The 16,093-nt window shown below is 33.9% G+C and overlaps 1 protein-coding gene across 3 annotated transcripts in view; it reads left to right on the plus strand.

Annotated features, from left to right (window-relative positions):
* The window catches only part of LOC121368391, a 74,606-nt gene extending 63,107 nt beyond the window's left edge, over positions 1-11,499 (plus strand). For 2 of the 3 annotated variants that reach the window (XM_041493090.1, XM_041493089.1), the window contains exons 11-23: positions 250-326; positions 601-710; positions 1,756-1,827; positions 2,528-2,666; positions 3,263-3,330; positions 3,819-3,861; positions 4,552-4,620; positions 5,306-5,505; positions 6,433-6,661; positions 7,602-7,679; positions 8,181-8,315; positions 9,058-9,166; positions 10,996-11,499. In XM_041493090.1, coding sequence (XP_041349024.1) covers positions 250-326; positions 601-710; positions 1,756-1,827; positions 2,528-2,666; positions 3,263-3,330; positions 3,819-3,861; positions 4,552-4,620; positions 5,306-5,505; positions 6,433-6,661; positions 7,602-7,679; positions 8,181-8,315; positions 9,058-9,166; positions 10,996-11,215 — 1,549 coding nt within the window. In that variant the 3' untranslated portion in view covers positions 11,216-11,499. The remainder of the gene's footprint in view (positions 1-249; positions 327-600; positions 711-1,755; positions 1,828-2,527; positions 2,667-3,262; positions 3,331-3,818; positions 3,862-4,551; positions 4,621-5,305; positions 5,506-6,432; positions 6,662-7,601; positions 7,680-8,180; positions 8,316-9,057; positions 9,167-10,995) is intronic. The other variant, XM_041493091.1, reaches the window with a different exon arrangement.
* Positions 11,500-16,093: the final 4,594 nt, after the last annotated feature.

Raw genomic sequence — 16,093 nt, forward strand, 5'->3', positions numbered from 1 at the left:
AATATTATTACATTGTCCTTTTAACATTTATTCAGTGTTTTAATGACAGTATTTTAACATTGTGTTTAGCATCTGATTAGTCATAATATTGTTAATTGTTATGTCTTTGTAATTTGATTCAGCTATAATTGGCTATAATAAGTTACTACTCATTTACAAAATTTTGTGTTGGTCTACTCCCACTTATTGAATGTTTCATGACCTAATAAACATATACATGTATATATTTTTGGCTTTTATTTTTTTCAGACGCAGTAATTCGTTCATTTGCAAATGGTTTACACCTCTTTGTCAAATAACCAGAGATACAACATTTGATTATGAAGGTATGTTTAGACAAGATTGCACTCTTTAGATAAGGTAACATGAAATCCATTTATTTTTAATTTTTTTTAAATGATGGCATATTATTCAGAAAATGAATGTTAAGTTGGTAAAAAGTAATTCAAATTTTTATCAAAAACGGTGTATTGTTGATTTTAGGGAAAAACTAAATTTGAGTTTCTTTAACATTACAATAGTTTGTATTTTATTACCATCATGATTTTATGAGGAGTTAGATCATATTCTGATGGTTCGATGATGATTTTGTTTTTACAGATGACCAGAAGTATTCATGGAGAGAGGAGATTGAAGATATGAAAAGGAAGATTGGAAATTTAAAGTCAGACCTTCGTGCAGAGTTGAAAAAAGAAGGCAGCGTAAAAGAGGTGAAATGGAAGTCTTTAGTACCCCGTTGATGATCATTTCATTTCATTTCAACTTATTTCCGTGCTTATATCCAATTACGGTTCAAGCATGCTGTCCTGAGCACACACCTCGGCTATCTGGGCTGTCTGTCCACAATAGTGGGTTAGTTGTTAGTGGTTAGTGCAAGAAAAGAGGGTGTAGTGATCTTACACATATCCACGGAGTCGTTAAAACTCGCTCTGGGTGGGAGCCGATACCAGGCTGTGAACTCAGTACCTACCAGCCTTATGTCCGATGTATTAACTACAACACCACCAACGCTGGTATTGATGATCAAAAGAACTCCGCAGATAAATCGTAAAAACACAGTGTAGAGACTTGGAAGTCTATTTTTATGCACTGGCATAATAAATAGCGGACAGAATAATGTGAAAAATTAATAGTGTTTTTTGCTGCTATCAATTGAACAGTGATCAGTTGATAACCTTTGATTGACAACCAGTGGCCAATGACCTTTTTTTTGCTCGGGTCAAAATTTGTTTATTTGAGCACTGAAGTAATGGTATTTAACAATATTACAGAGAGTGATTGCTAAAGGTATTCATTACATTTATAGAGTATTTGATGTGATGTACTTGACATTAATATATACCGGCGTCATGGTTAGGCCATCGGTCTACAGGCTGGTAGGTATTGGGTTCGGATCCCAGTGGAGGCATGGGATTTTTAATCCAGATACCGTCCCCCAAACCCTGAGTGAGTGCTCTGCAAGGCTCAATGGGTAGGTGTAAACCACTTGCACCGACCAGTGATCCATAACTGGTTCAACAAAGGCCATGTTTTGTGCTATCCTGCCTGTGGGAAGCGCAAATAAAAGATCTCTTGCTGCCTGTCGTAAAAGAGTAGCCTATGTGGCGACAGCTGGTTTCCTCTAAAAAAAAACGTGTCAGAATGACCATATGTTTGACGTCCACTAGCCGATAAAAAATATTAAAAAAATCAATGTGCTCTAAAAAAAAAAAAAAAAAACCTTTGTCATTAATATATATCTGTCTCATATTTCAGAAACATTGGTCTATAGGTGGTATGGCTGCTGCAAGGAATGTGGAAAAATTGAAGAAGAAAATTCAAGAATCGGTGAGTAATTTAAGGTCCACATGGATAGTGACATTGTAATGGATGATTCCCATAATTTGATTGGTATTACATAGAAACCTCTGAATTTAAATCATTCAGTGAAAATCTTTGTGCTTATCCCATTTCTTACACTCCCTATCATTCCTGCATCAGTCTTTCTTTCCCAGTCTATTTTTAAAATATTTGTTGATTTAAAAAAATAAAAATTACATATATTATATGTAAGTTATATGTTTAGCACTCCATAAAATGTTATTAACTTGCCAAAAACGATCACTAATTCAGTTTACACTTGTCTCCATTCTTAGAACTAATATCTAGTATGTTCTATTTATTATTCATTTCTTTATCTTTTAATTTCCTGCCGGTTTATTTAAAGTCTAGACAATAATTTTAGTTCAGGATGAACTTGAAACAGACTTTTGCTTGAGGATAAATGCATCTATTTCTGTTCAACTTCCTCAAACAAATGCATATTCCCCTAAGGATAGTAGTCTGGTCTGAATATCCCAACAGCCAATGTTATTAGTAGACCCTTTATTAAATAATGATTTTAAAAAACCAGAAGGTGAAACCTAATTCTACAATACATATAATATATGGTTTCAGTGGATGTACATGTAACTTGTTTTGAAAAAACTCTTTAAATATTGAATTTATTTTACAAAACTGACATGTTCTCTGGGATTTTTTTTTATAGGAAGCATCATTGATCCTGGCATCACCAAAACTTCCCGTGAAACTGTCACACGAGAAGGGAAAGTTCCACACCCTGCTCATGACGACGGACTATGAGAGGGAGGAGTGGATGGAAGCCATGACGCTCCTCTGTAAAAAATGTACGTCCTAATAATTCATGTAATAATATATGTGTTTCTCAAGGTGGGTGGTCTTCTTTTGTGCGTTAGCGGTGGGGTTGAGGGAGGGGGGCTACATGTGCTTCTGAATGTATTTGTTTTCCTTGTGGAGCAGTTAAGGTGTTTGCTACGTGCGCTTTTTAATATGTGGTGATTTTTCCTTATGGAAGGTTTGCTAACGGGAAGTTTTTTGTTATTTCCTCTTATACTTCTTGACATCTTGATGGCAACCATTGATATCAATAACACAATAATTTTAAGACCTTTTTTTATTATTATTGTTAATCAGTAAATGATATATGCTGTATAATATACTAATAACAATGGTGAGGCGAGATTGTGGTTGTTCAGTTCAACATATTTTGATTATTGCTACATACTTGTTACATCAATAACACAAGTTTATTAAGACTGTAATTGTATTTTTATTATGCATCAGTAAATTATATGTTGTATTATAATAATAATGATGAGACAAGATTATAATTATTCAGTTCAGCATATTCCGATTATTACTGCATGACTGTTACATCTGAAGTCACATTGTTTTAATTGTTTCTTCTCACTTACCGACACAGGTGTGAACACAGAACCTCCAGCTCTGAGTGCCTATGATGTTCAGGAGCTTGTCAACAGTGTCAAAGAGGTAACCTTAATCTTTATATGCATTCGTCTGAGTGTTCATCGTTTGTTTTCATTTTATCCTTGATCTCATTTTATCCTTGATCTATAGTTCAGTTTTTTTCATTATTGTTATAGTCCTTTTTAATCCCAAGACAGTGCATCAGTACATAATATATGCTCTAATTTAAATTGTCTGTGTCTTTTGTAATACATAACTGAAATCTTCATTATAACTGAATATATTTTTAAGTGAATTTATTAATGGTTTAATCCTTTCTGTCCAACCCTGTATTTGAAATTGAATTGACAGAACATTGTTCTTGATTGTTAACTGGATATGTCAGTTTTATTCTCTGAAAGATATTTTTTGTCACAATTTCATTCTGTATACATTTTTAGCCTGTTTCTGAAGAACTTAAGAAATGTAATGGTTCTCATCTCCCAATGCAATAAGAAATTTAATTTTTTTTAAATGTCTTAAATTTATTTTATTTTTTTATATTATTGCAGCAACCTCAGGTCAATAAACTGGGATCAGTGTTAATGCAAAATGGTGAGTAAAAATTGTTTTCATATGTACAGTACATTTTTATTTTAAAAATTTAAATTCTATAACATATTGGTTTTTTAATTTCAGGAATTAAAAACAGTTCATTTTCTTTTTTTGATATTTTATCCAGCCCTCAAGCTGCAATTTTAGTCAAGGGGCAGTGTTATAAAAACACTCAAGTAGAAACCTGTTGCAATTAAAATAAACCTGCATGGAGTCTTGTCCACATTTTGTCAGTACAAATTGTAGATACGTGTACTACAAAGTTAATAATCTAAATAGTAAAATGTTATTCAGATCCTTTCTAATATAAATCATTATCAAAACTGATGATAGTGGACACACACTCCGATGTAGAATATATATGTTCAGGCATTGGCAGTGTTTGAAATAAGCACTTGTCCGTTTGTACTGACAAGTGAAAATATGCTCGGACAAGCAAAATATACCTTAATGGTTGTCCAGTGGACAAGTAAAAATGTTCAATGCAGTTTAATTTTGATCTTAATCGGTTTCTTGTAAATTTTTGCTATTAGATTTTATATTCATTCTCATACAAAAGTGTGTTTCTGTAAATATTTGACATCCAACAGCCGATGATTGATTAATCAATGTGCTCTAGTGATGTTGTTAAACAAAAACTAACAGATATTTTCTAATTTTTATTTTTTTTTTTTTTTATTTTCATTACAGATGAGGATATATTTAATGGAACGTTGAATGTTACACTCCACAAATTGAATGGCTTAGACCGAACATGTGGTGAGTAAATTTTATATATACCAAAACCAACAAAACATTGATATTTATTTGACAGCTTGGTCACAAATAGAGATTTGAGTTAAATTTATCGATTAATTTAATGCTTTTATTCAATTTAAACATGATTTCCTATAAACACGATCTTAGCTGTCTCTGTTCTTGACATGAGGGAGTCAGCAATTTACAATTAATATACTATAATAAAAACTGCTGCCTTACATATTGTGTAGATTGTATATCAATATCAATGGAGACACTTATTCATGTCCATTGCTAATTGCCATTGCAAATATTTCAAGGGCTAGATTTTCGCCATTAGATTCTTGCTCCAGCTAGTGCACCACGACTGGTATATCAAAGGCTGTGGTATATGGTATCCTGTCTGTGGGATGGTGCATATAAAAGAACCCTTGCTGCTAATCGAAAAGAGTAGCCCATGAAGTGGCGACAGCAGGTTTCCTCTCTCAATATTTGTGTGGTCCATAACCATATGTCCGATGCCGATATAACCATAAATGAAATGTGTTGAGTGCGTCATTAAATAAAACATTTCTTTTCTTCTCCATTTAAAGATTTTGAAGAGTGATTTTTCACTGTGGGATCTTCCAAAAAATGAACATCTGCATCAATGACAGTATTAATGTGTCAATTGCAATACTAATGACATGTTTGTCTTTATCCCCAGATACATACTGCTGTCTGGAGATGGACTCGTACGATCACTTCTTCATGAAGGCGCGCTCTCATATCTGTGAGGCTTCGTCAGACCCGTCCTGGAATGAAGATTTCGAGCTGGAGCTCGACGGGTCCCAGACGTTGCGGATTTTAGTGTACGAGAGGCGAGCGGACGAGTCTGACGAACTGCTGGGGAGAGGGGCCATGGAGGTGAGCTGGTCATTTTATTTCTGTTTGAGGTGTTCACATATCTCTTTGCTTTATTGGCCAGGATAGATAAACAATTTCTGAAATGAACATGATGTTGGATGTTTGTCATTGATAGTGTTCATCTGAGGTGTGGTCGGTCATAGGATTAATTGACCTTGTTGGATATGTGTTTTTTTCTGTCCCATCCCAACCAGTGCCCCACAACTAATACATTAAAGGCCATCATATGTATTGTTGTGTTTGTGGAAAACTGCATGGACTGATAGAATGTTTTGTATGGGCAAGAATGTAGTTCAGTGTTTGCTTGATGCATGGTGTGTTTTAAAATCAATCTTTTATAGATTCCAGTTTTATTTTGCATCCCAACCAGAGCTCCACAATAGGCATATTAAAGGTTGAGCTCCACAATAGGCATATTAAAGGTTGAGCTCCACAATAGGCATATTAAAGGTTGAGCTCCACAATAGGCATATTAAAGGTTGAGCTCCACAATAGGCATATTAAAGGTTGAGCTCCACAATAGGCATATTAAAGGTTGAGCTCCACAATAGGCATATTAAAGGTTGAGCTCCACAATAGGCATATTAAAGGTTGAGCATGTATTGTCCTGTTTGTTTTGTTTATTGACACCACTAGAGCACATTGATTTACTAATCGTCGGTTATTGGATGTCAAACATTTTTTTATTTTTTTTACTCTGTCCTATAAAGGAGCCCCGGAAACAACAATGCAAAATTATCTAAACTAAAAATATTGTGAACAATCTGGGCCAAATTTACGAAGCCTGTTTATGTCTTACACGCGAGTAACTACACCTACATTTACAATTCTTAAATACTTGCATTTAAGAAAAACAGGCTTCGTAAATTCAGCCGTCTATGTTTACCATATCAGACACTGAACTTATCAAACTGGTGCTATTTTCAGCTCAACAAGTCGTGGTTAAACCAGACGTTCCAGGAGAAGACGGTGGTGATGAACGAAGTGGCACTGGTGATCTCGGTGCGACACACGCCGGCCAACAAGACGATGCGGCGGCTGCCGTCCCACCAGAAGACGGCCGTGTTTGGCGTGAAGATCTCCTCGTGTACGAGGAGAGAGGGCAAAACCGTGCCCACCATCGTCACCACCTGTATACAGGAGGTTGAGAAACGAGGTGAGTTTCTCTTCTTCCTTTTTTCAAGTTTTTTAATCATTCTGTTGCAATATTAACACATAAACTAGAGTTTGAAAAGTTAATGATGCATTATTATTGATGAAGAGTAGACTGGTGAAGATGGAAGAGCTATATTACTAGTGCACGTAAGTTAAACAGAGAATAACTAGATAATGATGTTGGATATCAGCTTTATCCTGTGAAGGTAAGAATGGGAAATTTCTCATTCAGCCTGAACAGGATAAAGCCGTTATCCTACATCATTAACTGGCTGTTATCTTTATCGTGCCGACCATAAAAATTAAGGGGAAAAGCTGTTATTTTAGCTACATTGTACGATGACCAAGAGGTCAAATGTGCGATTTTGTAATGTAACTATTTGAGTGACATCACTCATGTGACGTCAAAAGTCGTAATCTGTTAGTCTACATTTATGGCTTTGCTTTAATCGTCATCATAATCGGCCAATAGAAATGGTGGTTACAGGATAAAAAAAAAAAATCTGATCTTGCCTTCTGCATCTAATTATTGCTAAAAGGACAGGAAAGATTTCAGCTTTAAAATTATACATTTTAGTCAAATATTTTAACATGTGCACTAGGCGTGTTAATTAGTATATTATTCAAAATGGTGTTTGGGTAAAACTGCTTTTTATTTATTAATATAATGATAATGATTTTGTTTAGGTTAAACTGTTATTTATTTATTAATAATGATTTTGTTTAGGTTAAACTGTTATTTATTTATTAATAATGATTTTGTTTAGGTAAAGCTGTTATTTATTTATTAATAATGATTTTGTTTAGGTTAAACTGTTATTTATTTATTAATAATGATTTTGTTTAGGTAAAGCTGTTATTTATTTATTTATTAATAATGATTTTGTTTAGGTAAAGCTGTTATTTATTTATTAATAATGATTTTGTTTCTTTTGTTTCAGGTCTGGATGAAGTTGGTATTTACAGAGTGTCAGGAGTCACGTCAGAAGTGCAGAAACTTAAGAAAATGTTTGATAAAAGTGAGTATAACATCTTTGAGTGATAAAGTGTATTTAAGCAGACATAATTTTGTACATGAGTCAGCAGAATTTCTATTATGTGATGATTACACTAAAGTGAATAATTTCAACACCAGTGAAAATAATACCTAAATTATATTTTTTAATGCAAAGAAAAGTTGAAAAAAATAGTTCTGAAGTTGCCTTCTGCATCTTATTGCTAGACTGACGCCATATAACCACAAATAAAATATGTTGAGTGCGTCGTTCAATAAAACACTTCCTTATTGCCAGATTGCATTGTGAAAATGCTTTTGTTAATTAATATATACCATGATTACAAAATGTAACAAAATTAGCTGTTTTATTTGATGAGACTTGCGAGTTACATAGGCAGCTGACGATAACTGTTAACAGCAAAAGCATATGACTTTATTAAACCTGCAGGGCGTGTTCTTAATTTGTATTAGAAAAATGTATTACAGGATGAAGGTTTCATGTGTTTACTGTTTTGATTTCCAGATGTCCGAGCAGCGTGTAACATTGTGGGTGAATCGGACATCCATGCTGTCACTGGGGTCCTGAAACTCTACTTCAGGGAGCTGCCAGAACCACTGTTTACTGAAGCCAACTACACAAACTTCATTAACGCTCTCAGTAAGTTAGAGGAACATAACAGCAGGGAAAAATATGGCGGGGGCAGCTGTTGTTCCCCTTACCCCCCCCCCCCCCCAAAAGTGCCATTTTTATTTAGCTGGACAATACGCTTTTTTCCAGTTTCCAGATTCTTGTTACTGTCTTTCCACCCATTCCCCCACCCCCATTATTTTAGACTATTATATTCTTGTTACTGTATCCCCATCATTATTTTAGACTATTATACGAAAATACCAGTATATCCTTTTTACGTAAAACTATAAAGAACTTGGGATGTTTTGGATCCTCTTCTTTTAACTTGACCATGATTGGTCACCCACAATGATGTCAAATTATATGTTAAATATGTGTCAAATACATGTAAACATACATGTCATGTCTACAGCTGTGCTTAGACGGATGTTAATCATAAATGTAAACTTATTGGACCGGATTTACAAAGTCAGTTTTTGGTTCACACAAATGTAACTACACCTATGTTTACATTGCTTAAATGGCTGCATTTAAAAAAAAAAAAAAAAAAACGGCTTTGTAAATTTAGTAAAATTTAACTAATTTAATTTAATTCTAATTAGTACCATGTTTTACTGTCATTTTCACTTATTGTCATTTTATTTGTTGATGTTTTAACCTAATCCTCAAGATAGCAAACAGTTGTAATCTAAAGATAACAGAAGATTTAAAAATAACTTGTCAGCCAGTGTACAAATGTCACCTAACGTAGTACTCTTGTTCTTTCAAGCAGAACTGGCCGACAAAGACACACGAGAGAGACTGATGATTTCTCTCTTACATGACCTCCCAGCAGCCAACTATTACACAATAGTCACGTTACTGGAACATCTAGTCAGGTAAGTTTTTACATGTATGGTATACAAGACCAGTTAGATTATAAGAATTTTTTTTTTTAATGTAACTACTGATCACAAACAAATTACAGTCATACCAGCAGTATTGGTTATGATCTTGTGTGCATGGGGTACGACCTCACACCTCACCCAACCCCCACCCAGACACATGTTTATAGGTCCATTTTATTTGTTTTGAATAATATAATTTCAGATAAAGACCTGGGGCCTAATTCACAAAGCTCTCTTAGGCTCTGCTAGACAACAAAGCATCTTCTTTGCAAGTCTTTTTGCACTGCACTGCGATATCGCAAAGTTGCGAGAGTTTAGTGAATTAGGCCCCTGTTTTTCCTAAAAAAATCTTGTAAATGTCTAAGAGATCATTAATACCTCTAGTAAGATAGCTTTTTCCTTTTACATGTATGATTAATATAGTTTTTGAAGTTTTATGCATATTTTGTTTGGTGGGTTGTTTTTGGGGGGGATGGGTGTTGGGAGCGTCTTTGTTTTTTTTTTAAGGGGCTTGTCATTGATGCTTGGGTTATATTCAGAATATCAAGCCCTTTCTTCTTTTTTTCCCCACTTTGTTTTGGTATTTAGAGAATAAGTAATGAGCTACGAGTTATTATGAATTATCTATCCCAAGTGAATGAATGTTGTAAACCCGAGCCTTTGGCAAGGGTTTTACAACATTCATTCATGAGGGACAGATAATTTGTAGCTTCTCATAGCGAGTTGGTTATTCTCTTTATTACCCATTGTCAATTTTAACTGATTTTTAATGTAAAAATTCCTCTGCAGTCTACAACAAAGCCATCAGCCATTACGTCATATAATTTTATGTAAGTGACATCATATCATAATGGCATTCTTTTTACAGCCAAATGTTTACAATAAAAAATAATACGACTGTAGTTGCATTGCAAAATAATTCTATTTATATACTACTAAAGCTGCTGCTTATGAAAATATGCCATTTCATACTTACGAAACAAATAAGTCAGTTTTTTTCTGTAAATCTTTATAGATTGTATAACGTATGTGTAATCAGACTCATGAATGAAACATTATATGAATGAAAGTGAAGTTCCAGCCAGGACAAGCAACCAACCAAATGTGATTTTTAAGCAGTAGAAGCAATCTGCACATTGTGCAAAAATCAAAAAAATATTACCCTGTATATTAGAGCCATATGGGTAATAAATAAGAATTGTTTCTCATTTTTTAGGAATTTATCGATGTATAAAAGTCACAAATGGTATAAAATCGCGTAGCGTAGCAAAGCGATTTTATACTACATTTGTGACTTTTATACATCGATAAATTCCTAAAAAATGAGAAACAATTCTTATAATTACAAACAGTACAAGAAGTGTACCGTAAGACACATAAAAATAATTTCTTTCGTTCTTACCGTCAACCATGTTCTGTAAATAAGCGTAGGAATACATGTATGCATACTATTGGAAATTGTCCGTCTAAAAATAAAAATAAGTATTGAATCAACAAAAATAGTGTATATATCTTTATTTTAACTTATATATATAACATGAATATCTCATCCAGTTTCCCTTATTTTTTTAATCGAGAAAACAGGTCACTTCCTTGTTCTATTTTTAAAATGATCACCGAACTGGGTCATTGGGCTTCTCGCCCATCCAGCTAAAAATAGTTCCAATCGATCTTGGTCTTCCGTGATGACGTATTTTTATGAGGTTTATGGAAGGATAACGCTTGGGTTTTTTAGTGACGTCAGCCAATCAGAATACAGTAAATCGTATAAATTCGGAAAGTTTGTAATTATATATATATAACTTCTAATTTCATTGCAGAGTTACAAAATATGAACGAGAAAACAAGATGACGACCCACAATTTGTCGACAGTGTTTGGACCGACTCTTCTCGCCCCAGCAGTCAAGGACACGCAACTTAACCCAATGGAAATGATGTCAAAAGGCGCAGAGGCAGTTCTCCAGGAGTCGGCAGTTATCGGGTTCTTCCTCAACCTCGCAGCTTCAGGCAAGAGTTTGAGGAAATCCGCACAGTGTTAGATAAACTCGGTTTCAGGAATGGATGTGATGGGTGGGAGTTTGTGTTATCATAATCTGTGATGTCAAATTTGAGGAAAGCTGCAGTGTTGATTCATTCTTTTTAGCTGCTTTTTAAAAATGCCATTTTAACAAGAAAACTGCAGTGTTAAATTATTTTATGCACTGCGGATGTACACGTTTGATAGTTACACACATAGTATTGTGCGACAGTTTTCCCCAAACTTTGGTAAAAGTATATTTTGTAAATTGAAACTTATGTGAAACAAATAAATTTTTCCATTTTACCTGGTTTGAAATTTATATTTGTAATATTTTGTTCTGGATGCAAGTATTGAATTTCATTTTGTGTTGGATGAAAGTACATGTATATTGAAATGGAAATCCTTCACAAACCTAATGCCTGTGGCATTGTATTATTTAATACCATTATAATTCGCTTTAATCATCCTTGTTGTATAGAAAGCAGCTCTGTATCATCAGCAGTATTTTTCTGCCTCCAAATACTATCGTTATCAGAGTTAAATTCTGACATGTCTCAGATCACTCTTGATGAAACAAAACAGTATTCATCAGTAATCCATCAAGTGGCTTGCAATATAATTGTGATTCGTAGAAGCAGCGGCTAATCAGCCATGGCCTGAATTTAGTTTTACAGCCATTTTTATTTCGCTGTTACCTATATATGCTCATTACTCATGCGCATTCTTTGCCTTTAAGTAGAACTTTCATTGCCATACAAGGGAGATAAATCAAACTATTTCTCATCCATACCATTATCGTATGCTTTATTACACTTTTGTGATTATACTATTTGTCAGCAATAAGATTGTGAAATTATACTAAATATATATAATGGACATTACTGCATTTTTTTGTGTGTGTTGCCAGAAATATTTCATCAATTTCCATAGTTTAAATTTGTTTTATATTTATTGGATGATCGCAGATCTATTTATCTTGAAGTACTACTTTCATATGACAGTATTTTAAAGTATGTAAACTGTGTTTTATTCCATGTTTACTTACATCTCCAGGTATAAGCTTTTTATTGCGAATAATGACTCGATGTTACATTCATTAATCCACTGACTAGTTCCTATTTTTCTTAAAACAAGTAAAAAAGTGAGTCAATAGGTTTTGCCTTTTTTTGTTTGTTACTTGTGAGTTTAGGTTTTGCCACTTGCCTCGATGGTGTCGTGGTTAAGCCATCAGATATAAGGATGATAGGTACAGGGTTCACAGCCTGGTACCGGCTCCCACCCAGAGCGAGTTTTAACGGCTCATTGGGTAGGTGTAAGACCACTACACCCTCTTCTCTCTCACTAACCACTAACAACTAACCCACTGTCCTGGACAGACAGTCCAGATAGGTGAGGTGTGTGTGTGCCCAGGACAGTGTGCTTGAACCTTAATTGGATATACTGGTAAGCACGAAAATTATTTAAAGAAAGAAAGGTTTTGCCACAGGACAGTGGATATTTTAAGGTATATGTATACAAAAATGTCATGGCATTTATCATTTGTACTTACCCTTTCATACATTACCTTATTATGCAGTTAACATAATATTGTTCATTACATTCCATATATGCTATGAAGCTTTATATTTACACACACACATGCATTTTATGTAAATTGTGTTAACAACCCAGCAGTGTAAACAGTAGAATTACAAACCATGCCCAGTTTGCATTTATGCCAAGTAAAATAAAGCCTTGTTATCTCAGATGTATCGATCATTTGTTTTTGTTACAAGCATTTGACCTGTTACACATCTGCAGTTTGCCTTTACTGCTTATAAAATCAAAAGTGAAACCATATTAAAGTTTTGCCCAGTGTATCAACAAATTGTTTTTATTATTCATAAAAATCAAACCTATTACCGGATACATGTGTTTTACAACTTCCCTTTTTTTTCTCCCCCCCCCCCCCCCCCACCCCTGCAGGCTATACTTTATTTATATTAGCACCTATATATTAACCTGTTATCACCTGTAACCATTAAAACCTATATATATCCACAAGTGCTCTCAACTGGCTGTGTTAATCATCAAGTACTGTAAATACCGGTTCATCATCTGTCACCTTATGTGGTATCACATCATTAGATCACATACATTTCATTGCTAAGTGGAAAGTTATTCATCCGAGTAAAAGCATTCATGTATATAATATATCTCATATCACCATCATATATTACCAGTGTGTGCATTTCATTAAAGTTCACTTTTAACAGTAGTGATATATATTATTTATATTAGCTTTTAATAGCTGAAAAATACATAGCTGGATTTTTTTTTTTTTTTTTTTTTTTATAATGGTTTGGGAGGGTTAAAAATTATCATAATACTGATGACTCATAACTAACATGCAACAAAGTATGTCCATGTTTGTTGCCTTCATTGAAAATGTCATAGATATTACATTTCTATTTTTTAAATAAAGTTACACTTTTGAAATCTAGGATTTAATTTCTAAATATTGTAATTTAAATGGATGTTGCTAAATAAAATAACCACCATGCTGAACAAAATCATAAAATACTCAGTAGCATAAATTAGCAAAAACTAATTAATTAATCTCTTTTTATAAAATACTAGTATTGCCCTTTCTTTCTTTTTTTTTTTTTTTACCCCAGGTTTGTGTTGTCCACCCCACCCCATTTGTTTGTCTGTAGGAGCTGGTTGTAAGATGTGATATCAATAAATTAAACTATTGATCCATGATTTTTAAATTAGATTTAATTCAATTGAATACCCGTAGTTTGGTTAAATTAATGTAAAATTTGATACTTTTGTATTTGCTGTGGAGGTTTTTGGATTCACAATTATTTTATTTTTATTTTTACATCACTTTAATTATTAGTTGTATGTACTCTACTGCTGTTTAGTGAACTGCTTAAATGATTTTGTTAAAAAGAAATTATAGTTACCAATACCTTTTAACTGTAGTCTTGTGGAGTAGCATAGATATTTTAGATTATACTCTAGCTTTAAAATATAACCTGTAATCTGAAGTATAAGTAAAACTTGTTTTGTTTATTATACAAGTTCAGTATTTGTTGTTGTTTTAGTCATAGTGTAGTTTCATGACAGTTGTGCTAAGTTAGTCAGTTTACGAATTGTTGGAATTTAATCAGGATACACCTAAGTATTTATGTGTAAGGTACTTTGTCTACAGGTTAAAACAATGTTTTCATTTTTCCTTTTCATTTTAATACTAGTTCTTAGATTTACAATAGACACAAAATTTTACCCTCAGATAAGACTATTTAAATTTTATTTAAATATTTTGGATCCTGAATTTAGTTTTAAAATGTTATGTTGAATATATAAGACTCAGGGCTTCCAGAATTTTTATAAAATCTACTAGCCATAGGATCAGAGATTTTAAAATTTTACTAAATAATAGTAATAATCAGATATGTTACCTAAAGGGGGAGATACTGCTTAGATACATCAACATTGTGGGGTTGGGGTGGGACAGGATTTTCATATTTACAAAATTGACTGAATTGCAACTCTTTTTCTCTTTGTTTCACTAGCCGTCTGGCATGGCAATAGTAGTTATTTACTAGCCCAACATTGAATATCACTAGCCATGGGAGTGGGACTACCATCATCTAGAAGCCCCGAGACTTTATTTAGTACATTTTACAAAGCTATATGTACATGTATACATGCCCCCCCCCCCCCCCCCCCCCCATTACAATTAGACCATGGTCTTACCATCTAAAAATTTCTAAATTTCCCTTTCATCTCAACTGAAGCCCCTTCCCCCTCCCTTCCTGCCCTGGAATAGACCACTGGCAAAGTCAGAGGCTAAGTCCGGAGTGGGCGTTCCTGAACCTAAGTTGGACATGGGAACGTAAAAAAGGTTCCGCATTCCGTGTGTATACATGTGGACTGTACTTCTGTATATTGTTTTTATTTTGTTTTAGAAATACTTTTGTTATTTACATTTATAAAGTGCATAGTTAGACATTTACCTCCCAATGTTGTTATATATTAATTTAAATGTTTTCCATACAAGTTAATTCTGAAATGTTTAATTGAACAAAGATTATATTAAAAAGTGTGTGTATCAATATCCCGTGTAAATATCATTGCCAGTTTTAATTTATTCATCGTCAGTAAGTTCATATGCTTTAATGACTCTGTTATTCTGTCTGTACAATTACATGTACACTGTTTTTTGTGATATTAAAATGTTTTAAACACATTAACTTGTTTGTGTTTTTGTTTTGTTTGTTTTTCATTTATTTATGCACAGCAAATTAACAGAAAAGTTTGTCAACATCCTTCACCATGTAGCTAGTGCTCCACAACTGGTGTAACAAAGGCCGTGGTATGTACTATCCTGTGGTGCATATAAAAGATCCCTTGCTGCTAATTGAAAAGAGTAGGCTAGCCCATTAAGTGGCGACAGCGGGGTTCCTCTTTCGATATCTGTGTGGTCTTTAACCATATGCGTGACACCATATAACCGTAAATAAAATGTCTTGAGTGCGTCGTTAAATAAAACATTTCTTTCTTTTTCTCCTTCACCATGTTACTTTGTTTTCATTTGTAATTTTATCAGACATTCAACGATATCCTTTTTTTGTAAATTCTCATGAAATGGGGAGGACACTTGATGTACAGTAGCTCTGTGGTAAAATGCTCATCAGAGGTGCATTGGATTATAAGATGGATTGCCCTTGTTGGACAGATCGTGTGGTTGCTTTCCGTCACTGGTAATCTCAGTATTACTGAACTTCACTGATGGAGTAAGAGGGGAGAGAAAGTGGGCAGGAAAGAGCCAGAAGAACATTAGGAGGGGGGTGAGGGAAGGGGAATCTGCTGTTGAGGCTTTGACATACCAGATTTGGGGTTTTTT

This window comes from Gigantopelta aegis, chromosome 3 (assembly GCF_016097555.1).
Source record: "Gigantopelta aegis isolate Gae_Host chromosome 3, Gae_host_genome, whole genome shotgun sequence".
Lineage (NCBI taxonomy): Eukaryota > Metazoa > Mollusca > Gastropoda > Neomphalida > Peltospiridae > Gigantopelta > Gigantopelta aegis.